Source organism: Carcharhinus amblyrhynchos, chromosome 1, assembly GCF_965287045.1.
Source record: "Carcharhinus amblyrhynchos chromosome 1, sCarAmb.v2.hapA, whole genome shotgun sequence".
NCBI classification, from domain to species: domain Eukaryota; kingdom Metazoa; phylum Chordata; class Chondrichthyes; order Carcharhiniformes; family Carcharhinidae; genus Carcharhinus; species Carcharhinus amblyrhynchos.
In genome coordinates this window covers 37,604,776-37,630,393 of record NC_137324.1, presented here as the reverse complement: position 1 = coordinate 37,630,393, position 25,618 = coordinate 37,604,776, and the positions used below count along the sequence as shown (strand labels likewise).

At 43.6% G+C, this 25,618-nt stretch overlaps 1 protein-coding gene across 1 annotated transcript in view; it reads left to right on the top strand.

Moving 5' to 3' along the window:
- LOC145356878 (long-chain-fatty-acid--CoA ligase ACSBG2-like) overlaps nucleotides 1-25,618 on the top strand; it is a 104,814-nt gene that overhangs the window by 21,117 nt on the left and 58,079 nt on the right. The window contains exons 3-4 of the mRNA XM_080209887.1: nucleotides 1,376-1,635; nucleotides 2,049-2,137. Of these exons, the coding sequence (XP_080066013.1) occupies nucleotides 1,376-1,635; nucleotides 2,049-2,137 (349 nt within the window). The remainder of the gene's footprint in view (nucleotides 1-1,375; nucleotides 1,636-2,048; nucleotides 2,138-25,618) is intronic.

Sequence of the window (25,618 nt, the reverse complement as noted above, 5' to 3'; positions counted from 1 at the left end):
CTTTTTTTTTGTAATAACATTGTCCTAATGCAGTAATTTGATGTAACATGACTTTACAGTCAACTTTCTCTCCTTATTTTCATTATCAATTATTCTTCTCTGATCTAAGCTGCAGCACATGTCACAGTAACATAGAAACACAAGAACTAGGAGCAGGAATAGACCATCTGACTCCTTGAGTCTGCCTGCACCATTCAATTAAATCACAGCTGATCTTATTGTGGCTTCAACTCCATTTGCCCGCCCGCTCACTTAATTCCTTAATTTCTTTCCTGTTTAAAAATTTATCCATCTTTGTCTTAAAAATATTCAACGAGATAGGCTCAACTGCTTCATTGGGCCAGAAATTCCACAGATTCACAACCCTTTGGGCGAAGAAGTTCCTCCTCAACTCAGTCCTAAACCTGGTCCCTCTTACTTTGAGGCTATGCCCCCTAGTTCTGGTTTCACCTGCCAGTGGAGACAACCTCCCTGCTTCTATCTTATCTATCCCCTTCATAGTTTTATTTGTTTCTATATGATTTCCCCCCTCATTTTTCTAAAAACCAATGCGTATCATGACAACCTGCTCAGTCTCTCCTCATAAGACAACGCTGTCAACTCCAGAATCAATCTAACGAATCTCCTTGACACCCCCTCCAGTGCCAGTATATCCTTTCTCAAGTAAGGAGACAGCACCTTACACAGCTGCACCATAACTTCCCTGTTTTTAAACTCCATCCCTCCTAGCAATAAAGGATAATATTCCGTCTGCCTTTTTCATTACCTGCTGCACCCGCAATCCAACTACTTGTGATTCATGCACAAGGACACACAGGTCCTTCTGCATAGCAGCATGTTGCAGTTTTTTACTATTTTAAGTAATAGTTCATTTTGCTGTTATTCCTACCAAAGTGGATGACCTCACCTTTATCAACATTGTACTCCATCTGTTAGACCCTTGCCCACTCCTTTCTTTGCAGATTTTCAATGTTCTCTGCACACTTTGCTGTACCACTCATCTTACACTACACTTGGTCCTCAATTCCAAATCATCTATGTAAACCGCAAACAATTGTGATCTCAACACTGATTCCTGAGAAATACCATTTGTCACTGCCAACCAGAAAAACACCCATTTGTTCAGTTGCAAAGCTAAATTACTGGGGCTGCATATGACTAAACACCCATTTTTACATTTTGCTAAATTTAGCTTATTATCCAGTTATGCTTGTACATTAGGCAATGGAACATTATTCGTGGGACAACGTAAAAGGTGTGCAAGAGGTAATCCATGTAGATGTCCGACAAGGGTGGGCTGTTTAAATCCCACAGAGTGAAATAGTAAATCTTCAGAGAAGACTATTGTTTACGTGTCTTTTTTATTTGTTTACAGTTAAGCGTTCATATCCTGTTAAACTCACTCCTGCAACAGAGTTGTGGACCACGGTGAAAAATGGTGCGGTTAGGCTCCGAATGGGGGAATCCGGTTGTGAGGGGCTGGCACCACTAACAGTTGCTCAGATGTTCCAGCAGACAGTGGAACGATATGGTAACTCTGTTGCTTTAGGTTTCGAGCAATATAATCGTTGGGAAACGATGACCTATGCTCAATATTACAACAATTGCAGAAAAGCAGCAAAAAGCTTTCTTAAGGCAAGCATTTCCTGTCTGTCTTAACGTGATGCTCTAAGCGTAAGGTACTTTGTAGAAAAAAATTGCAAAATGCAAGGATGCTCTGTTTTAATCTTCAATTCTTTCCTAGTGAGCTATATTACTGATGAAAGAAGTTAATTTTTATTCTTGGGACTTATGCATTTTACTGCCATGTTAAAATTAAATCTGCAAATTTAACAGCTTTCTTAAACATACCTGTATATCAATTTGTTATAGAAATTTACCATTATATTTGTATATAATTTTAAAGGAAGACATATTTAAATAGTACCATTCAAGATCTTTGGATAGTTGAAAATGCTTTACAACCAATTATCTTGAAGTGTAGAAATTGTTGTGATATAGGACATATGGAAGAGAGTTACAGTGAAGTGTCTGTTTTGTGTTCACAGCTTGGTCTCCAACGCTTCCATGGAGTTGGCATTTTGGGGTTCAACTCTCCAGAGTGGTTAATAGCAAATGTAGGAGCAATTTTAGCAGGGTATGCCTTTAAAAATAACAACCTAGTGATCTTAAGAAACCTAATGGACTTGATTATACTATCAATGATTGCTTATAAACTTCAGTTTTTTTTTATATTTTGACAAAAAGTTAATTGATAAAGAGACAAAATTGGATATATTTGTGCAATGTTTTGAGATTTTATGCCATTATGCCATTAAACATAGAAAATAGGTGTACGAGTAGGCTATTTGGTCCCTTGAGCCTGCACCACCATTCAAAATGAATGTGGTTGATCATGCACTTTCAGTATTCCACTCCTGCTTTATCGCCATAGTGAGGTGACCAGAAGGTCCTTTCAGCCACAAGGACCAGGCCAGCTCCCTTGAAGTTCTTGAATATATCTAACAAACTGTCCTCAAAAGCTTTCTGTGGTAGAGAATTCCACAGGTTCACAACTCCCCGAGTGAAGATATTTTTCCTCATCTCAGTCCTGAATGGCTTATCCCTTATTTTTAGACTATAACCCCTAGTTCTGAACTTTCCCAACATCAGGCACATTCTTCCTGCATCTAGCTTTCCAGTCCCATCAGCATTTTATGTTTCTATGCAATCCTCTCTCATTCTTTTAAATTCCAGTGAATACAAGCCCAGTCAATCCAATCTGTCTTCATATGTCAGTCCTGCCATTCCAGAAATCAGAACAAATCAGAAATAAATAAATAAATACATAAATCAGAATAGAAATCCTTGGCTGGGCTCCTTAAATAGCAAGTCCTTCCTCAGACTAGGAGGTCAAAACTGCACTCAATACTCAAGATGTGGCCTCACCCAGGCCCTGTATAACTGCAGCAAGACATCCTTACTCCTATACTCCTCTTGCTATGAAGGCCGGCATGTCATTAGCTTTCCCCACCGCTTCCTATTACCTGCATGCCTTTAGCAACTGTTGCATCATGACACCCAGGTCACGTTGATATCCCCTTTTCCTAAACTGTCACCATTCAGATAATAATCTTCCTTCCTGTTTTTGCCACCAAAGTGGATAATCTTTTATCTATCCACATGTTATATTTGCTTACTCAGTCAGCCTGTCCAAGTCACCCTGCAGCCTCTTAGCATCCTCCTCACAGCACACACTGCCACGCAGTTTAGTGTCATCTGCAAATTTGGAGATATTGCATTCAATTCCTTTGTCCAAATCATTAATGTATATTGTGAATAGCTGGGATTCCAGTACTGAATCCTGTGGTAGTCCACTAATCACTGCCTAGCACTCTGAAAAAGGCCCATTTATTCCCAGTCTCTGCTTCCAGTCTATCTACATCCATAGATTGCTCCCAATACCACAAGTTTTAACTTTGTTCACTAATCTCTTGAGTGGGACCTTGTCAAAAGCCCTTTTAAAAGTCCAGATATACGACATCCACAGGTTCACTCTTGTCCTCTCTAATAGTCACATCCTCAAAACATTCCAGAAGATTTGTCAAGCATGATTTCCTTTTAGTGAATCCGTGCTGACTTGGACTGATCTTGTCACCACTTTCCAAATGTTTAGTTATTACATCCTTAGTAATTGTCTCCTGCATTTTTCCCAGCACAAATGGTACATTTAATATTGTGCTAATGTTCTTTATTATACATTTCAATAAAAAGTTGACCTGCATCCACATGTCAAAAGATTGGCTGCTTGTTCATATTAATGCAAAGTTCAAAATACGTTGCAGTTACTTATGTTCTGAACACATGCCACTTTTTCTGTGGGGCTTTTGCAGACTGGTCAGACTTGAGTAAATGTGCCAGTGTAGTTGTTCTAATGTTGCTAATGAAATTTTGAAGTGATCACAAACTTTGCCCAAAGGAAACCAAATCATCTTGCAGACATTTCTCCTGGATTTTGGGATAGTAAATATGATTTTAAGTAATTGTATGAAGAAGGTAAATTCCGGAGGAATGTATAGCCATCCTTCTGTTAGCATTGAGCAAGGTATTACACTTTGATCTTCTAGTCCAGTGAGGTATTCATTGCAATTATTGTGAATTTCCAAGCCATGGCTCACATGTTTTAGAAGATAACTTTTAGTTGTAGGAATTAAAGTTTTAAGTGTAGAAAATGGGGCGCTCGTTGACAAACTGGTCTAATCAGTTCTGAGGTGAATGCAGTAAAGCAAGCTTGGAATCTGTTACACCTGAAAGGTCAGGGCTATGTTGACTTAATAGGTAACAGAAAGATAAGATAATAAAATATTAGGTGGGCTTACTTAAAAAAATTGAGAAAACTTATCTGCAATTGTTGCAGTAAAGGCAGTCTGGAGAGATATTTTTGTTTTGGAAGTTAGAGCTAAATTTAAAGCATTTGGCAAACATTGAAGGGTTATAAAATCCATTTCTTTCTTCTGATCCAAAGAGGAATTTTAAATAAGATGTACCTAACTCCAAGGTCTGTTTGAGGTCATCCCAGAGCATGCTGTGCCATCATGGAGATGGATGGAGTGGAGGGAAGCTTTCTGGTTTCTCCTTATCTGGGGTTGTTTTTGCTAAGTATGTTCAAGTTGCAGCTTGGTTGTGTGTGTGCAACTCACTGAGATAAGATTGCCAAAGTAAATGACAGTTTGGTAAGTGTGCACTGTAAGCAGAGAAAACAAGTTCAGCAGTCAATGTGAGGGCAGGGCTAAACTTGATTTGGACTTTTGGTATAATTTTCTTGTTCTGATGGCAGTGGAAATTCTGGTGGATGAGAGCACAAAATTGGGTAACAGGCCAAAATTTGGATTCCCACTGTTGGAAAAGCAATCACAGAGGCTGAATGGCAGGTCGACTTTTCAGCTGAGCCACCTGCATGCATTATTCATGCATGCATGAATATTCATTAAAACAAGAATTTATTGGCGTCATATTCTCCTTCCCTCCCTCATGCCAGTAGGTCTGATTCAACCAGATATAAGCACAAGTTCACTTCATTTGGAAGGGAGAAGGGTCAAACTATTAACAGAGCACAGCTATGGGCCATATGCAATGTGCTCCAGGAAAGCCAGCACATAGCATTTGGGATCTACTTGGCGAGCAGAGCACAATGCTCTCAATCACTAAATCAGAATAAGGCACAGGCTCTACTCTCATCCAGAAGAGTCAGCCTGACAGTGCCTCACATGAAACTGTGCACACACCTCTCCAAGGTTTTTGAGAATGCACTGTCATGTTGGTGGGAGAATTGAAGATGTGTCTCGGGTGCAACTGGGAATTGCATGTATGGCATGAGGGCAGCTCAACAGTTTGACATGGCATCTTGGCTTGACGATGGAGGGTGATCATTGCAAGGTAAGCTGTATTGGTATCTGTTCCATTTACTTTACAAGAACAAGATTGAATGGAGACTGCAGTCATATGGCTTCCATGTGGCTTAGGAGGAGAAGAGGGTCTGTTGCCATCTGGCAGGGTTTAAGGAAGAGCTTCAGCTTGAGATGCATGATCCATGGGCCCCTAAGAAGAACTAGAGGCTGAGAAGCTCAAACCTATTTCATGGAGGTGACTTGCCTGACCCAGGGTATACCAAAGACACTGCTCATTTTTAGAGATGAACGAGAGCGAGTCTTGGGGCCCTTTATAGTGACACACTTTAATTACATCCAGTTCATACTGGATGAAACCAGGCACACTGTTGATTTTTTTTAGGATTGGTGGCAACCTTCGGCTTCTCATACGTGCAGGCTGCCATAGATTGTACACATGTTACTTTAAGAGTTCTGTGGCAGCGGCCGCTGATCATCTTCAACAGGAAAGGATTTCACTCCTTCAACATGCAGCTGCTGATGTGCAGTCATCAGAAGGAGGTCATGCATGTATTGGAAACTGTTTACCAAGAGAAGCTACACACATTGCCTTGAAACTGTCAAAGAGATAATGCTCAAAACCTACACTGGAAGAGTCCCATTAAGGAGCTGAATCGATGTAAATGTACAGCTAAACAGACACTACAGACTTTTCCCTGCACTTCATTAAAGGTAACTGTCCAGCCCTAGGAGAAACTGACTGAAGAGAATGAAGTTAAACTGGGTTGAGACGAGTCTCATTGGGTTGGAGTCTACAGCAGGTTTACCAATGATTTTAAAGAAACATTCAGCTGGGAAGCATGAGAGATCTCAGTCAAACTAAGGATTAAGGTGAAAGCCAAGCAAAATGCTTAAAAGTGAGGTCAGTCTCAGATACCATCAGGCCTAATGCTGAGGGAGAATTAGAGAGCCTGGTCAAGATGGGGGTTCTCAAACCCATTAATATTAAGTTTTTGGGCCATGCCGATATTATGTGCAATGACGAAAGATGAATTGGTACATATCATAATTTTAAAATCACTATCAGTCCAGTGTTGTGCAAAGCAGTACCCTCTGCCTTTTAATGAATGATTTATTTGCTGGAGTAGCTGGAGGCTAGCATTTCAGTGAAGTTGACCTTAGTCAAGCTTATCTCCAGCTAAATGTAGATTTAAATTCACAATGATATCTGACAATCATGACATGATTTGGAGATGCCAGCGTTGGACTGGGGTAAACACAGTAAGAAGTCTCACAACACCAGGTTAAAGTCCAAAAGGTTTATTTGTAGCAAACGCCACTAGATTTTGGAACTGGCTGTTTCTTCGTCAGGTGTGTGGGAGTTCTGATCACAAACAGGGCATATAAAGACACACAAACTCAATTTACATGCATAGTGATTGGAATGTGAGTTTTTACAGCTAATCAAGTCTTAAAGATACAGACAATGTGAGTCGAGAGAGCATTAAACACAGGTTAAAAAGATGTGTATTGTTTCCAGACAGGAAAGTTAGTGAGATTTGCAAGTCCAGGCAAGTTGTGGGGGTTACAGATAGTGTGATGTGAACCCAAGATCTCAGTTGAGGCTGTCCTTGTGTGTAGAACTTGGCTATCGGTCTCTTCTCAGCGACTCTATGCTGTCGTGTGTCGTGAAGGCTGCCTTGGAGAACGCTTATCTGAAGATCAGAGGCCGAATGCCCATGACTACTGGAATGTTCTCCAACAGGAAGAGAACAGTCTTGCCTGGCGATTGTCAAGTAGTGTTCATTCATCTGTTGTTGTAGCATCTGCACAGTCTTCCCAAATGTACCATGCCTTGGGATATCTTTTCCTGCAGCGAATCAGGTAGACAACGTTGGCCAAGTTGCAAGAGTATGTACCGCATACTTAATGCACAGTGTTCTCACGTGAGTTGATGGCATCTGTGTTGATGACCCAGCACGTCTTGCAGAGGTTGCTGTGGCAGGGTTGTGTGGTGCTGTGGTCATTGTTCACCTGAAGGTTGAATAGTTTGCTGCAGACAATGGTCTGTTTGAGGTTGTGTGGCTGTTTGAAAGCAAGAAGCGGGGGTGTGGGGATGGTCTTGGCAAGATGTTCATCTTTATCAATGACATGTTGAAGGCTCTGGAGAAGATGTTGTAGCTTCTCCACTCCGGGGAAGTACTGGACAATGAGTACCCTCTGTCCACCATATCTCTGATCTTCAAGTAAGCATTCTCCAAGGCAGCCTTCTCGACACACGACAGCTCAGAGTCTCTGAGCAGAGACTGATAGCCAAGTTCTGCACACGTGAGGACGGCCTCAACTGGGATCTTGGGTTCATGTCACACATTTCTAACCCTCACAACTTGCCTGGACCTGCAAAATCTCACTAACATTCTTGTCTGGAAACAATACACATCTTTTTAACCTGTTCTTAATGCTCTCTCCACTCTGTCTGTACCTTTTAAGACTAGCTTTTAAAGACACGCATTCCAATCATTATTCATGTAAATTGAATTTGTGTCTTTATATGCCCTGTTTGTGATCAGAACTCCCACTCACCTGACGAAGGAACAGCCAGTGGTGTTTGCTACAAATAAACCTGTTAGACTTTAACCTGGTGTTGTGAGACTTAATCATGGCACATACAGGACTTTTTGGATATAAAAGACTTCCATTTGGCATAATGTCTTTACCTGTGTTGTTCCAATGTATTATGGATAAAATTCTTAGTGGACTAGGAGTCCAATGCTACCTAGATGATATCTTAGTTACTGGAAAGAATGAAGGAGAGCACCTCTAAAATTTAGATGCTACACTCCAGAGGCTAGAAGATGACAGGCTATCATAACTGAAGGATAAACGTGTATCCTTCAAATCTTCTATTGAATATGTCATAGATGCAAGGGGACTGCACAAATCACCTTCGGTTTCATTAAAGGGAAGTCGTGTCTGACAAATTTACTGGAGTTCTATGAGGATGTGTCTAGGGCAGTGGATAGAGGAGAGCCGGTGGATGTGGTCTTTCTGGATTTTCAGAAGGCGTTTGACAAGGTACCTCACAAGAGGTTATTGCAGAAGGTCAGGGGACATGGAGTTGGGGGTAGGGTGTTAGCGTGGATAGAGGATTGGTTGTCAAATAGGAGGCAGAGAGTGGGGGTCAATGGGTGCTATTCGGATTGGCGGATGGTGACTAGTGGGGTGCCCCAGGGGTCGGTGCTGGGGCCTCAGCTATTTACCATTTATATAGATGATCTGGAGGAGGGAACCGAGTGCAGGGTGTCGAAATTTGCTGATGACACCAAGATTGGGGGAACGGCAAATTGTGTGGAGGGTGTGGAGAGTCTGCAGAAGGATCTAGATAGGCTGGGCGAATGGGCCAGGAAATGGCAAATGGAATTTAATGTTGGCAAGTGTGAGGTGGTCCACTTTGGTAGGAAGAATGGTAGGAAGGACTATTACTTACGTGGCGAAAAACTGCAGCAGGCGACGGTGCAGAGGGACCTCGGGGTCCTTGTGCATGAATCGCAAAAACCCAGCTTGCAGGTGCAGCAGGTGGTCAGGAAGGCGAATGGGATGCTGGCCTTCATAGCGAGGGGGATTGAATATAAAAGTAGGGAGGTCTTGCTGCAGCTGTATAGGGCATTGGTGAGGCCGCAGCTGGAGTACTGTGTGCAGTTTTGGGCGCCGCACCTGCGCAAGGATATTTTGGCCCTGGAGGGAGTGCAGAGGAGGTTTACTAGGCTGATACCGGAGTTGAGGGGATTGAGCTATGAGGAGAGGCTGAATAAACTGCGAGTCCTTGATAGGTATGTCCCTGTCAGGCATGGTGGATTTGGTAGATCTAGGGAACCGTGGTGCACTAAAAGAGTTGAGTCGATGGTTAAAAAGAAAAAGGAGGCTTATGTTCAGATGAGATTGGAGGGCTCAGATAGTGCACTAGAAAGCTTTAGATTGGCTAGGAGGGAGTTGAAGAGTGAGTTGAGAAGGGCTAAAAGAGGACATGAGAAGACTTTGGCTGATAGGATTCTCCTTAATCCTAAGGCGTTCTATAGGTATGTCAAGAACAGAAGGTTGGTCAGGGCAAGATTAGGGCCAGTTACAGACAGCAGGGGGAAGTTGTGTGTGGAACCGGAGGAGATTGGAGAAGTATTGAACCAATATTTCTCTTCGGTGTTCACGCAGGGGGACATGAATATAGCTGAGGAGGACATTGGGTTGCAGGGGTGTAAAATAGACAGTATTACGGTTGATAAAGAGGATGTGCTGGAAATTCTTGAGGGGCTGAAAATAGATAAGTCCCCTGGTCCGGATGGGATCTACCCTAGGATTCTCTGGGAGGCTAGAGAGGTGATTGCAGAGCCTCTGGCTCAGATCTTCAGGTCGTCATTGGTCTCTGGTGTAGTCCCGGAGGATTGGAGGATAGCGAATGTTGTCCCATTGTTTAAGAAGGGGAACAGAGACTTTGCCGGGAATTATAGACCGGTGAGTCTTACTTCTGTTGTGGGCAAGGTTTTAGAAAAAATTATTAGGGATAGGATTTATAGTTATTTGGAGTGTAATGAATTGATTAGAAATAGTCAGCATGGTTTTGTAGCGGGTAGGTCGTGCCTTACTAACCTTATTGAGTTTTTTGAGAAGGTGACCAAAGAGGTGGATGGGGGTAAGGCAGTTGACGTGGTATACATGGATTTTAGTAAGGCGTTCGATAAGGTTCACCATGGTAGGCTTCTGCAGAAAATGCAGATGTATGGGATTGTGGGTAATCTAGGAAGTTGGATCAGGAATTGGCTATCAGATAGGAGACAGAGGGTGGTGGTGGATGGTAAATATTCATCATGGAGTGCAGTTACGAGTGGTGTGCCTCAGGGATCTGTTTTGGGGCCACTGTTGTTTGTAATTTTTATTAATGATCTGGATGAGGGTATAGTTGGGTGGATTAGTAAATTTGCTGATGACACCAAAGTTGGAGGTGTGGTAGATTGTGAGGAAGGGTGTCATAGTCTGCAGGGAGACTTAGATAGGTTGCAGAGCTGGGCCGAGAGGTGGCGGATGGAATTTAATGCGGAGAAGTGTGAGGTAATTCACTTTGGTAGGAGCAACAGATGTGTCGAGTATAGGGCTAACGGGAGGACTTTGAATAGTGTGGATGAACAGAGGGATCTAGGTGTGTGTGTACATAGATCCCTGAAAGTTGGGAATCAAGTAGATAAGGTTGTCAAGAAGGCGTACGGTGTCTTGGCGTTTATTGGTAGGGGGATTGAATTTAGGAGTCGCAGTGTAATGTTGCAACTGTACACTACTCTAGTGCGGCCGCACTTGGAGTACTGTGTGCAGTTCTGGTCCCCGCATTACAAGAAGGATGTGGAGGCGTTGGAGAGGGTGCAGAGGAGGTTTACTAGGATGTTGCCTGGTATGGTGGGGAGGTCCTATGAGGAGAGACTGAGGGATCTAGGGTTGTTTTCGTTGGAAAGAAGGCGGCTAAGAGGGGATCTTATTGAAACATATAAGATGATTAGAGGTTTAGATAGGGTGGATAGTGATAGCCTTTTTCCTCGGATGGAGAAAGCTAGCACGAGGGGGCATGGCTTTAAATTAAGGGGGGGTAGCTACAGGACGGATGTCAGGGGTAGGTTCTTTACCCAGCGGGTGGTGAGGGATTGGAATGCCCTGCCTGCTGCAGTTGTAAATGCGTCTAGTTTGGGGGCGTTTAAGAGATCTCTGGATAGGTTTATGGACGAAAAGGGATTGGTATAGGCTAGTGGGTCATTGTTTTTGTAACTGGTCGGCGCAACATCGTGGGCCGAAGGGCCTGTTCTGCGCTGTAATGTTCTATGTTCTATGTTCTAAACTAGGCTTGTACTCGTTAGAGTTTAGAAGAATGAGGGGAGATCTCATTGAGACGTATAAGATGATGAATGGGATGGATAGGATAGAGGTGGAGAGACTCTTCCCGCTCAAAAAAGACAGTAGGACTAGGGGGCACAGCCTCAAGATAAAGGGGAGGCGGTTTAGAACGGAGTTGAGGAGGAACTTCTTCACTCAAAGGGTGGTGAATCTCTGGAATTCTCTGCCCGTTGAAGTGGTGGAGGCTGCCTCGCTAAATATTTTTAAGATGCGGGTTGATGGGTTTTTGATAAGAGAAGGGATTAAGGGTTATGGGGAGAGGGCGGGAAAGTGGAACTGAGCCACGACAGATCAGCCATGATCTTATTGAATGGCGGGGCAGGCTCGAAGGGCTAGATGGCCTACTCCTGCTCCTATTTCTTATGTTCTTATGTTCTTAAAAGTAAAAGCCATATCTGAGGCTCAAAATGTATCTCAAAATATAAATTGGCTTTGATCATTTTTGGGCTTAAACTATTATGGAAGATTTGTCCCTAATCAACTATTGTCAAACCTTTACTCAGCTTATTGTGTCAATACAGGAAATGGAAATGGGAGAACCAGCTTGATTATGCCTTTGTACAAATTAAGGAACCATTACTAACTTTGATCTGAAGTTACCGTTGCAACTGGCTTGTGATGCACCGCCTTATGGTTTGGGAGCAGTAGTTTCCCACATACTGCCAATGGTGAAGAGAAGCCAATCAAGTTTGCATCAAAGTTCTCTGGGTGAAAAAAAAAGAAATGAACTATGTACAGATAGAGGAGGAGGCTTTTGGCATGGTATTTGGGATCAAACATTTTTATCAATACCTATATAGAAGGAAATTTATTTTACAAAGAACAAAGACAATTACAGCACAGGAATAGGCCCTTTGGCCCTCCAAGCCTGCACCAACCATGTTGCCCGACTTAAGGAAAACCCCCTACCCTTCCGGGGACCATATCTCTCTATTCCCATCCCATTCATGTACTTTAAGATGCCCCTTAAAAGTCACTACTTCCACTTCCTCCCCCGGCAACGTGTTCCAGGCACCCACCACTCTGTGTTTTTAAAAAAAAAATCTGCCTCATACATCTCCATTAAACTTTGCCCCTTGCATCTTAAATCTATGCCTCCTAGTAATTGACTCTTCCATCCTGGGAAAAATCTTCTGATTATCCACTCTATCCATGCCTCTCATAATCTTTTAGACTTCTGTCAGGTCTGTTGTTCCAGTGAGAACAAATCAAGTTTCTCCCACCTCTCCTCATAGCTACTACCCTCCATACCAGGCAACAACCTGGTAAATCTTTTCTGTACCCTCTCCAGAGCCTCATATCCTCTGGGAGTGTGACAACCAGAATTGAACACTTAACTAAGGTTCTATAAAGCTGCACAATGACTTGCTAATTTTTAAACTCAATACCCCAGCCAATGAAGGCAAGCTTGCCGTATGCCTTCTTGACTACCTTTTCCACCCGCATTACCACTTTCAGTGACCTGTGTACCTGTACACCCAGATCCCTTTGCCTATCAATACGCTTAAGGGTTCTGCCATTTACTGTATATTTCCTATCTGTATTAGACCTTCCAAAATGCATTTACTAATGGATTATCGATCATACTTAATGGATTATCAATCACTGATTCGGGCTGCATTCCCTTTTTAGCAGTGAGCAGGACACAGATGGGCATTACAATTGTCAGCTCACACATCTATGATAAAATTTCGGCAGCCAAATCTTCATGGGAACACTGATGGACTCTCCAGATTACCTTTCCCTAATGCATCATCAATAAATAGTTTGAATGGTATCATTTTTATTGTGAAGAAGTTGATAACACTCCTGTAAATGCAGGACAAATTAAGAAGTGTACGATGATTGATCCACTTCTGTCAGAAATTATGGACATGGTGCTTCATGGTAAGACTGTGGGAATAAACCCTGAGTTAAAGCCATAAATTCACTTGCGTACTTTAGGAACAAGAGAAAGAGTAGGTCCACTCAAGGACAAGGAAAGGAAGTTGTGTGGAACCACAGGAAGTGGATGAAATCCTTAATGAGTACTTTATCGGTTTTCACCAAGGAGAAGCACATGATGGATGTTAAGGTCAGGGTTAGGTGTGTGAATGCCCTTGAGAACGTCAATATATCAAAAGAGGAAATGTTGAGTATCCTAAATTGCATTAAGGTAGACAAGACCCCAGGGCTGGATGGGATCTATCTCAGATTACTGCACAAGGCAATGGGAGAAATAACTGGAGCCCTAACAGATATCTTCACATCCTTTTTGATCACAGATGAGGTTCCAGAGTACTGGAGAATAGCCAATGGTGTTCCCCTGTTTAAGAAAAGAAGCAGGGACAATCCAGCAACTTACAGGCTGGTGAGCCTGATATCAGTGGTGGGAAAGATTTTGGAAGATACTGAAGCACAGGATATATGCGCATTTGGAAGAAAAAGGTTTAGTTAGTGACAGTATGGTTTTGTATGGGGAAGGTCATGAATCCAACTTGTTTTTTGAGGAGGTGACAAAGCAAATTAATGAGGGAGGGCTGTGATGTAGTTTATATGGACTTTAGTACGGCCTTTGACGTTGTACAAAAACTAAAATCACTTGGGATTTGGGGAGGGCTGGCTAAATGTACACAGAACTGGCTTAGTTATAGAACACAGTAAGAAGTCTCACAACACCAGGTTAAAGTCCAACAGGTTTATTTGGTAGCATAAGTCAGTCGTTTTCAGAGCGCTGTCCCTTCATCATGGTTGGAATGTGAGCCTTTACAGATAATCAAGTCTTAAAGATACAGATAATGTGAGAGGATCATTCCAACCATTATTTTGTAAATTGAGTTTGTCTTTATATGTCCTGTTTGTGAACAGAATGCCCATTCACCTGATGAAGGGGCAGTGCTCTGAAAGCTAGTGGCTTGTGCCACCAAATAAACCTGTTGACTTTAACCTGGTGTTGTGAGACTTCTTATTGTGTTTACCCCAGTCCAACGTTGGCATCTTCACATCTTGATTATAGAAGACAGTAGTGGTGGAACAGTGGAGATCTGTAGCTAGTCGTGTTCATAAGAAACATAAGAAACGTAAGAAATAGGAGCAGGAGTAGGCCATCTAGCCCTTCGAGCCTGCCCCGCCATTCAATAAGATCATGGCTGATCTGTCGCGGCTCAGTTCCACCTTCCTGCCCTCTCCCCATAACCCTTAATCCCCTCTCTTATCAAAAACCCATCAACCCGCGTCTTAAAAATATTTAGCGAGGCAGCCTCCACCACTTCAACGGGCAGAGAATTCCAGAGATTCACCACCCTTTGAGTGAAGAAGTTCCTCCTCAACTCTGTTCTAAACCGCCCCCCCCCTTTAACTTGAGGCTGTGCCCCCTAGTCCTACTGTCTTTTTTGAGCGGGAAGAGTCCCTCCACCTCTACTCTATCCGTCCCATTCATCATCTTATACGTCTCAATGAGATCTCCCCTCATTCTTCTAAACTCTAACGAGTACAAGCCTAGTTTATTCAGCCTCTCCTCATAGCTCAACCCCCTCAACTCCGGTATCAGCCTAGTAAACCTCCTCTGCACTCCCTCCAAGGCCAAAATATCCTTGCGTAAGTACGGCGCCCAAAACTGCACACAGTACTCCAGCTGCGGCCTCACCAATGCCCTATACAGCTGCAGCAAGACCTCCCTACTTTTATATTCAATCCCCCTCGCTATGAAGGCCAGCATCCCATTTGCCTTCCTGACCACCTGCTGCACCTGCAAGCTGGGTTTTTGCGACTCATGCACAAGGACCCTGAGGTCCCTCTGCACCGCCGCCTGCTGCAGTTTTTCGCCCCATAAGTAATAATCCTTCCTACCATTATTCCTACCAAAGTGGACCACCTCACACTTGCCAACATTAAATTCCATTTGCCATTTCCTGGCCCATTCGCCCAGCCTATCTAGATCCTTCTGCAGACTCTCCCCACCCTCTGCACAATTTGCCGTTCCCCCAATCTTGGTGTCATCAGCAAATTTTGACACCCTACACTCGGTTCCCTCCTCCAGATCATCTATATAAATGGTAAAAAGCTGAGGCCCCAGCACCGACCCCTGGGGCACTCCACTAGTCACCATCCGCCAATCCGAATAGCACCCGTTGACCCCCACTCTCTGCCTCCTATTTGACAACCAATCCTCTATCCACGCTAACACCCTACCCCCAACTCCATGTCCCTTGACCTTCTGCAATAACCTCTTGTGAGGTACTTTGTCAAACGCCTTCTGAAAATCCAGAAAGACCACATCCACCGGCTCTCCTCTATCCACCGCCCTAGACACATCCTCATAGAACTCCAGTAAATTTGTCAGACACGACTTCCCTTTAATGAAACCGTGCTGCGTCTGCTCTATCAAGCAATTCCCTTCATGATGCCTTGCAATTTCCTCCTTAATGACAGATTCTAACATTTTACCTACCACAGACGTTAAACTAACCGGCCTATAATTCCCCGCCTTTTGCCTGGCACCCTTCTTAAACAACGGCGTAACATTAGCCATTTTCCAATCATCCGGCACTTCCCCGGAATCCAGTGACGTCTGGAAAATAACCACCAAGGCATCCACTATCACCTCCGCCATTTCTTTCAGAACCCTCGGATGCATTCCATCCGGTCCTGGGGACCTGTCCACAATCAGCCCCTCCAGTCTGTCGAGCACCGCCTCTCTAGTAACAGTAATGTCATTAAGACCCTCCAGTCCTACCACCTTTCCATCGCTAACACCCGGCAAATTATTCACGTCCTCCTCCGTGAAGACAGAAACAAAAAAGTTATTCAATACCTTAGCCATATCCCCATCCCCTACCACTAGGTCCCCTTTCTCATCCTCTAAAGGACCAACGTTCACCCTAGCCAGCCTCTTCCTTTTTATATATTTATAAAAACTCTTGCTATCCTTTTTTATATTAAGCGCTAGCCCAGCTTCATAGTTTCTCCTACCCTTCTTTATCAACTTCTTTGTCAATCTTTGTTGACATTTAAACCTCCCCCAATCCTCTTCTCGCCCACCACTCTTAGCTACTCTAAATTCCTCCGCTTTTAATTTAACACTTTCCTTCACCTCCTTCGTTATCCACGGCTTATTACCTCTCCTCCTACGGTCCTTTTTGACCATCGGAATAAATTTCCGCTGAGCACCAAGAAAGATCTCCTTAAAGATCCTCCACTGCTCCTCAGCAGACCCTCCTGCAAGGATCAGTGCTGGGACCTCTGTTATATATGACCGGGAGGAAAACGGTGGTCTGATTAGTACGTTTGCAGATGACATGAAGATGGTGGAGTTGCTGATAGTGCCGGGGATTTCAGAGGATACAACAGAATACAGATAGATTGGAGACTTGGGCAAAGCAATAGCAGATGGAGTTTAATCTAAATAAATGCGAGGGATCAAATTTAGGTGTGAATTATACTGTAAATGGCTGAACCCTTAGAAACATTAATATACAGAGGGATCGGGGCGTGTGCATCCATAGTTCCCTAAAAACGGCAGCACAGGTGGCCAAAGTGATTCAAAAGACGTATGGCATGCTTGCCTTCATCAGTCGGGGCATTGAGTACGGGAGTTGGGAAATCATGTTGCGGCTATGTAAAACTTTGGTTGGGCTGCGTTTGGAGTAATGCGTGCAGTTCTGGTCACCACATTATCAGGACGTGAAGCTTTAGAGAGAGTGCAAAGAAGGTTCACCAGGATGTTGCCTGCTCTCAAGGATGTTGGCTAAGAGGAGAGGTTGAATAAACTAGGATTGTTTTCACTGGAAAGACAGTGGCTGACAGGACACCTGATAGAGGTCTACAAAATTATGAAAGGCATAGACAGGGCTTTTCCAAAGGTGGAAGTATCCATCACAAGAAGGCACGGGTTCAAGATGAGGGAGAAGGTTTAAGAGAGGTATGTGGGGAAATATTTTCATGCAGAGAGTGGTGGGTGCCCTGTAACATGTTGCCAGAGGATATTGTGGAAGTGGGCACATTAGCAACATTTAAATGGCATCTGGATGGGTAGATGAATAGGGAAGAAATAGAGGCACACGGACCAAGGGCAGTATGTTCTTAGTTAGCTCAACATGATCGGCATAGGCTTGGAGGGCTGAAGCGCCTGTTCCTGTGCGGTACTTTTCTTTGTTCTTTGAAGATTCAAATTATCTGCATAGGCTGGTTGTCTCCTCTGAGGAAAGAAGATCAGCATTCCATCATTATTAAGGAAATACATCCTAAATCAACTTCATGAAGGTCATTGCAGGATAGTAAGGATGAAGGAGAAGTTATTTTTGGTGAAGCTATTCTAGGGCTTGATAGCAAAATCGAGAACAAGGCAGGGATGTGTTCGTCATGTGCAGAAGTTCAGAACTCGCCACCTCTAGCGCCTTTACACTCATGGGAATGGCCAGAAGTGCTTTCAGACAACCACACAACCTCAAACAGACCATTGTTCGCAGCAAACTACCCAGCCTTCAGGAGAACAGTGACCACAATACCACACAACCCTGCCACAGCAACCTCTGCAAGACATGCCGGATCATCGACATGGATACCATCATCACACGTGAGAATACCGTCCACCAGGTACATGGTAAATACTCTTGCAACTCGGCCAACATTGTCTACCTGATACGTTGCAAGAAAGGATGTCCCGAAGCATGGTACATTGGGGAGACCATGCAGACGCTACAACAACGGATGAATGAACATCGCTCGACAGTCACCAGGCAAGACTGTTCTCTTCCTGTTGGCGAACACTTCAGTGGTCACGGGCATTCAGCCTCTGACCTTCGGGTAAGCATTCTCCAAGGCGGCCTTCATGACACACGACAGCGCAGAGTCGCTGAACAGAGACTGATAGCCAAGTTCCGCACACATGAGGACGGTCTGAACAGGGATCTTGGGTTCATGTCGCACTATCTGTAACCCCCATGACTTGCCTGGGTTTGCAAAACCTCACTTACTGTACTGTCTGGAGACAATACACATCTCTTTAAACTGTGATCAGTGCTCCTTCCACTCACATTATCAGCCACTTCAGGTATTGAACAGCAGGTTAGGTGTAAAGATTCGCATTCTAATCAGTAATCTCTAAACTGTCTGTGCTTTATATGCTCTGTCTGAGGCCAGAACTCTCCATTCACCTGAAGAAGAGGGTGTCCCTCGAAAGCTTGTGAGTATATTATCAAATAAATAGGTTGGACTAAAACCTGGTGTTGTCAGACTTTTTACTGTGTTTACGCCAGTCCAACGCCGGCATACCCACATCAGAAGGATTATGGCAGAGTTCCTATTGATTATGCCAGAACATTTGAAGGAGGTTTGTTCCTCATTGCAGTCAATGTGCACTCAAAACAGCCTGAAGTTGTCATTGTGAAGATTACTTCCTCAGAGAGACGATAGAGAATTTAGCACGATTTGGTTACTCTAAACAATGTGTTTAGTGACAATGGGCCACATAGCATTTCACAAGAATTCAGAAATTAACAAAAGGATCATTGTCTCAATGATTGATTAAGCCAATTCCTGATGATGTAAAGGAATATGACACATTGGACAACCCAAGTTTCTCTGCTGTTACTAATGATAAAACATAAGTTTCATACAGCATTTAATTTGCTGAAGTAGCCTAAGACACGAGAAGTTATGGAGAGGAAATAGCAAAGTCATACATATGACGTGAGAGCCGGGCTAAGTGCGTGTTTTTTAGAAAGGTCAAAAAATATTTGCAAGGAACTGTACTGCAATGAAAAGTGGATACCTTTTCCATGGACTGTCTCCTACAAACTGTACAAATATGAGACAATGTAGGATGCAGAAGATATGCTGATCAAATTTTATCAACTAGAATAGTTTGCCAGAGAGTCAACTGAGAATCCACAACAAATTGTGTGCCAAGTGAAAACCTTTCCGTACCTGGGAACTTGACAATATCTGAAACAATTGTGGTGGACAGTCTCAGCAGGTCTGAATAGAGCTAATGTTTCAAGTCAGGGTGACCCTTTGAGTTGGGACCCTTCTTCAGGGCTGAAGACAAGAAAAATCAGACAAGATTTTTACTGTTGGAGGGTGTAATTAATGAGTATGGCATAGCCAAAAAGACAAAAGAGAATGATGATGATAAAGTCCGAGAATGGTGCTAAGAGCATCCATTAAGAGATCCAAATGTGTAAATAGCAAAACAAAGGTGCAGAGTATAGAAATGCAGTAGTTGGCTTTAGTGGGTGGGGGGGGGGAGGAAACAATATGGAAATTTTAGAAGTGGGAAATTTGCAGAAGGTGGAATGGATGGAAGAGAAGTTGGGAAGCATGCGTGGCTGCTGTGTGTGCTCTGTCCTTTCTAATAAAGGTAGAAGATGTTGATAGTGCCAGATGATACATGAGATAGTGGTGATGTTAAGTGTGTGTGTGTGTGTGTGTGTGTGTGTGTGAGATCTTTGCTGCAGATATCCCTTCTGCTAAAATTTTGAGAGATACCTGTTAACAGTAACCATTAAAGTACCTGGTGCCCTTTTTAGAACATAGAAAAACTACAGCACAAACAGGCCCTTTGACCCACAAGTTGAGCCGATGATATCCCTACCTACTAGGCTTATATATAACCCCCAATTCTATTAAGTCCCATGTACTCATCCAGAAGTCTCTTAAAAGACCCTATTGAATTTGCTTCCACCACTGCCGACGGCAGCCAATTCCACTCACCTGCTACTCTCTGAGTGAAAAACTTACCCCTGACATCTCCTTTGTACCTACTCCCAGCACCTTAAACCTGTGTCCTCTCATAGCAACCATTCCAGCCCTGGGAAAGAGCCTCTGAGAATCCACCCGATCGATACCTCTTAACATCTTATACGCTTCTAGAACATAGAACATTACAGTACAGTACAGGCCCTTCGGCCCTCGATGTTGCGCCGACCAGTGGAACCAATCTAATGACCCTCTAACCTAAACTATTCCAATGTTATCCATATGCCTATCCACTGACCATTTGAATGCCCTTAAAGTTGCCATTTCCACAACTGCTGCAGATCATCGCCAGAGGTTCTGCAATCTCTTCCCTGGCCTCCAACAGTAACCTGGGGTACATCCCCTCCGGTCCCAGCGATTTATCTATCTTGATGCAATTCAAAACTTCCAACACATCTTTCTTAATGTCCACGTACTCAATCTTTTCAGTCCACCACAAGCCTGCAGTACAACCACCCAGATCTTTTTCAACCGTGAATACCGAGGTAAAGTATTCATTAAGCACCTCTGCTATTTCTATCGGTTCTGTACAAACTTTCCCACCTTCACATTCTATAGTTCCTATTCCTTCACATCTCATCCTTTTACTCTTCGCATATTTGTAGAACGCCTTCTCCTTATTCTTACCTGCCAAGGCCTTCTCATGACGCCTTCTGACTTTCCTAATTTCCTTCTTAAGTTCCTTCCTACAAGCCGTATACTCCTCTAGATCCCTAACATCTCCTAGCTCTCTGAATCTTTTGTACACTTTACTTTTCGTTTTGGCTAGGTTCATTACAACTTTCATGCACCATGGTTCCACTAACCTACCAAAACCTCCCTGTCTCATCGGAATGTTGTCGTGCAGAACTCTAGACAAACATTCGGGCGGGGCGGGGGGGAGATGTCATAGGGTGATGAAGCTGGGAGTGGAGAGGTGGCAGAAGTGTTGGGGGAACTAAGGTGATAAGAGGATGAAGCTGGGGAGGGGAGGGGCAGATGGAATATAATGTGGAAAAATGACAGTTTTGTAGAAAGAATAGAAAAGCATCATATTAGTTAAATGGAGAGAAGTCGCAGTACAGGGGTATCTGGGTGAATAGAATATAAAATTAGGTAATGATTTAGTACAAATGTACAGTTGGTGAGACCATATCTAGAATATAGTGTACAGTATTGATCTTATTTAAGAAAGGATATAAATGTGTTGGGAGCAGTTCAGAGAAGGTTCACTTGATATCTTCGATGGGAGGGCAAGTGGTGGTGATTACCTTATGAGAAACAGTTGCATGGGCTGGGTCTGTATCCTTTGGAGTTTAGAAAATTGAGAGGTCATCATACTGAAACATATTAGATCACAAGGGGACTTGACAGGTTAGATGCCCAAAACTTGTTTTCTTTGTGGGTGAGATTAGAACTAGGGGACACAGTTTTGAAATAAGCAATTTCTAGTTTCAAATAGATGAAATTTTGAATGTTTTTTGTGAGGGTTTGAACTTTTGGAACTTTCTTGCCTGGAAAGGTAGGAAAAGGGATGGGGTTGGAAGGCGGAAATTCAGGAAGTTAGGGTGGAAGCTTAGAGCTAGAACAAACAGAATTGTCATCTCTGGTTTGTTACCTGTGCTACGTGCTAGCAAGGCGAGGAATAGAAAGAGAGCAGTTGAACACGTGGCTACAGGGATGGTGTAGGAGGGAGGGATTCAGATACCTGAATAACTGGGGCTCATTCTGGGGTAGGTGAGACCTCTACAAATGAGATGGTCTACACCTCAACCAGAGGGGTACCAATATCCTGGGGCGCAAATTTGCTAATGCTCTTTGGGAGGGTTTAAATTAATTGAGCAGGGGGATGGGAACCTGAATTGTATCTCCAGTGTACAGGAGGTTGAGAGTAGTGAGGTCAATAAGGTTTCAAGGTCGCAGGAGTGTACCGGCGGACAGGAAGGGGGTTTGAAGTGTGTCTACTTCAACGCCAGAAGCATCCGGAACAAGGTGGGTGAACTTGCAGCATGGGTTGGTATCTGGGACTTTGTTGTGGCCATTTCGGAGACATGGATAGAGCAGGGACAGGAATGGTTGTTGCAGGTTCTGGGGTTTAGATGTTTCAGTCAGATCAGGGAAGGTGATTAAAAGAGGGGGAGGTGTGGCATTGTTAGTCAAGGACAGTATTATGGTGGCAGAAAGGACGTTTGATGAGGACTCGTCTACTGAGGTAGTATGGGCTGAGGTTAGAAACAGGAAAGGAAAGGTCACCCTGTTGGGAGTTTTCTATAGGCCTCTGAAAATTTCCAGAGATGTAGAGGAAAGGATTGCAAAGATGATTCTGGATAGGAGCGAAAGTAACAGGATAGTTGTTATGGGGGGTTTTAACTTTACAAATATTGACTGGAAACACTATAGTTTGAGAATTTTAGATGGGTCAGTTTTTGCCTAATGTGTGCAGGAGGGTTTCCTGACACAGTATGTAGATAGACCAACAAGAAGCGAGGCCACATTGGACTTTGTAATGGGTAATGAACCAGTCCAGGTGTTAGATTTGGAGGTAGGTGAGCACTTTGGTGATAGTGATCACAATTTGGTTACTTTAGCGATGGAAGGGGTTAGGTATATACTGCAGGGTAAGAGTTATAGCTGGGGGAAAAGGAAATTATGATGCAATTAGGGGAAGTTTAGGATGCATTGGATGTGGAAGAAAACTGCAGGGATGGGCACAATTGAAATGTGGAGCTTATTCAAGGAACAGCTACTATAAGTCCTTGATAAACATGTACCTGTCGGGCAGGGAGGAAGTGGTCGAGCGAGGGAACTGTGGTTCATTAAAGAAGTTGAATCCCTTGTGAAGAGGAAGGAGACTTATATCAAGATGAGACATGAAGGCTCAGTTAGAGTGCTTCTGAGTTACAAGTTAGCCACGAAGTACCTAAAGAGAGAGCTAAGAAGAGCCAGGAGGGGACATGGAAGATCAAGGAAAACCCTAAAGCTTTCTATAGGTATGTCAGGAATAAAAGAATGACAAGGGTAAAATTAGGGCTAGTCAAGGACAATAGTGGGAAGTTATGCGTGGAGTCCAAAGAGATAGGAAAGGTGCTAAATGAATACTTTTTGTGAGTATTCACACAGGAAAAAGATGATGTTGTCGAGGAGAATACTGAGATACAGGCTATTAGACTAGACGGGATTAAGATTCATGAGGAGGAGGTGTTAGCAATTCTGGTAAGTGTGAAAATAGATAAATCCTCTAGGCCAGATAGGATTTATCCTAGGATTCTCTGGGAGGCTAGGGAGAAGATCGTAGAGCCTTTGGCTTTGATCTTTATATCGTCATTGTCTACAGGAATAGTGCCAGAAGACTGGAGCATAGCAAATGTTGTCCCCTTGTTCAGGAAGGGGAGTACTGACAACCTTGGTAATTATAGACCGGTGAGCCTTACTTTTGGAGAGGTTTATAAGAGATAGGATTTATAATCATTTAGAAAGGAATAATTTGATTAGGGATGGTCAACACAGTTTTGTGACGTGTAGGTTGTGCCTCACAAATCTTGTTGAGTTTTTTGAGAAGGTGACCAAAGAGGTGGATGAGGGTAAAGCAGTTAATGTAGTGTATATGGATTTCAGTAAAGCATTTATAAGGTTCCCCACAGTAGGCTATTGCAGAAAATATGGGGGCATGGGATTGAGGGTGATTTAGCGGTTTAGATCAGGAATTGGCTAGCTGTAAGAAGACAGAGGGTGATGGTTGACTGGAAATGTTCACCCTGGAGTTGAGTTACTAGTGGTGTACCACAGGGATCTGTTTTGGGGCCACTGCTGTTTGTCATTTTTGTAAATGACCTGGATGAGAGCACAGAAGGATGGGTTAGTAAATTTGTGGATGTCACTCAAGTTGGTGGAGTTGTGTACAGTGTGGAAGGATGTTACAGGTTACAGAGGGACATAGATAAGCTGCAGAGCTAGGCTGAGAGGTAGGAAATGGAGTTTAATGCGGAAAATTGTGAGATAATTCACTTTGGAATAAGTAACAGGACTTCAGAGTACTGGGCTAATGGTAAGATACTTGGCAGTGTGGATGAGCAGAGAGATCGCAGTGTCCATATGCATAGATCTCTGAAAGTTGGCACCCAGGTTGATTGGGTTGTTAAGAAGGCATACGGTGTGTTTTTATTGGTAGAGGGATTGAGTTTCGGAGTCATGAGGCCATGTTTCAGCTGTACAAAACTCTGGTGTGGCCACACTTGGAGTATTGCGTACAGTTTTGGTCGTCGCATTATAGAAAGGGAGTGGAAGCATTGGAAAGGATACAGAGATTTACCAGGATGTAGCCTGGTATGGTGGGAAGTTCTTATGAGGAAAGGCTGAGGGACTTGAGGCTATTTTCGTTAGAGAGAAGGTTAAGAGGTGACTTAATAGAGGCATACAAGATGGTCAGAGGATTAGATAGGGTGGACAGTGAGAGCCTTTTTCCTTAGATGGTGATGGCTAGCATGAGGGGACATAGCTTTAAATTGAGGGGTGATAGATATAGGACTGATGTCAGGGGTAGATTTGTTACTCAGAGCGTAGGAAGGGAATGGAATGCCCTGCCTGCAACAGTAGTGGATTTGCCAATATTAAGGGCATTTAAATGGTCATTGGACAAACATGGATGATATTGGAATAGTGTAGGTTAGATGGGCTTTAGATTGGTTTTCACAGATTGGCGCAACATAGAACATAGAACATTACAGCGCAGAACAGGCCCTTTGGCCAACGATGTTGCGCCGATCAATTAAAAAAGCAATGACCCTCTAACCTAAACCAATCCCTTTCCCTCCATAAACCTATCCACGGATCTCTTAAACGCCCCCAAACTAGGCGCATCTACAACTGCAGCAGGCAGGGCATTCCAATCCCTCACCACCCTCTGGGTAAAGAACCTACCTCTGACATCCGTCCTATATCTACCACCCCTTAATTTAAAGCTATGCCCCCTCGTGCTAGCTTTCTCCATCCGAGGAAAAAGGCTATCACTGTCCACCCTATCTAAACCTCTAATCATCTTATATGTTTCAATAAGGTCCCCTCTTAGCCGCCTTCTTTCTAACGAAAACAACCCCAAATCCCTCAGTCTCTCCTCATAGGACCTTCCCTCCATACCAGGCAACATCCTGGTAAACCTCCTCTGCACCCTCTCCAATGCCTCCACATCCTTCCTATAATGTGGGGACCAGAACTGCACACAATACTCCAAGTGCGGCCGCACCAGAGTTTTGTATAGTTGCAACATGACGTTGCGGCTCCTAAATTCAATCCCCCTACCAATAAACGCCAAGATACCGTATGCCTTCCTAACCACTTTTATCTACTTGATTCCCAACTTTCAGGCAACATCGAGGACCAAAGGGCCTGTACTGCGCAGTTATGTTCTATGAAAGAAGTGGAGGCAGAATCACTGAATATTTTTCAGGCAGAGATAAATAACTTCTTGACTAAAAAGGGAGTGAAAGGTTATCGGGGGTAGGTGGAATGCGGAGTTGAGGCCACAAGTCAGCTCATCCATGATCGCACTAAATGTTGGAGCATAGAAACTAGAAGCAGGAGTAGGCCATTTGGCCTTTCGAGCATGCTCTGCC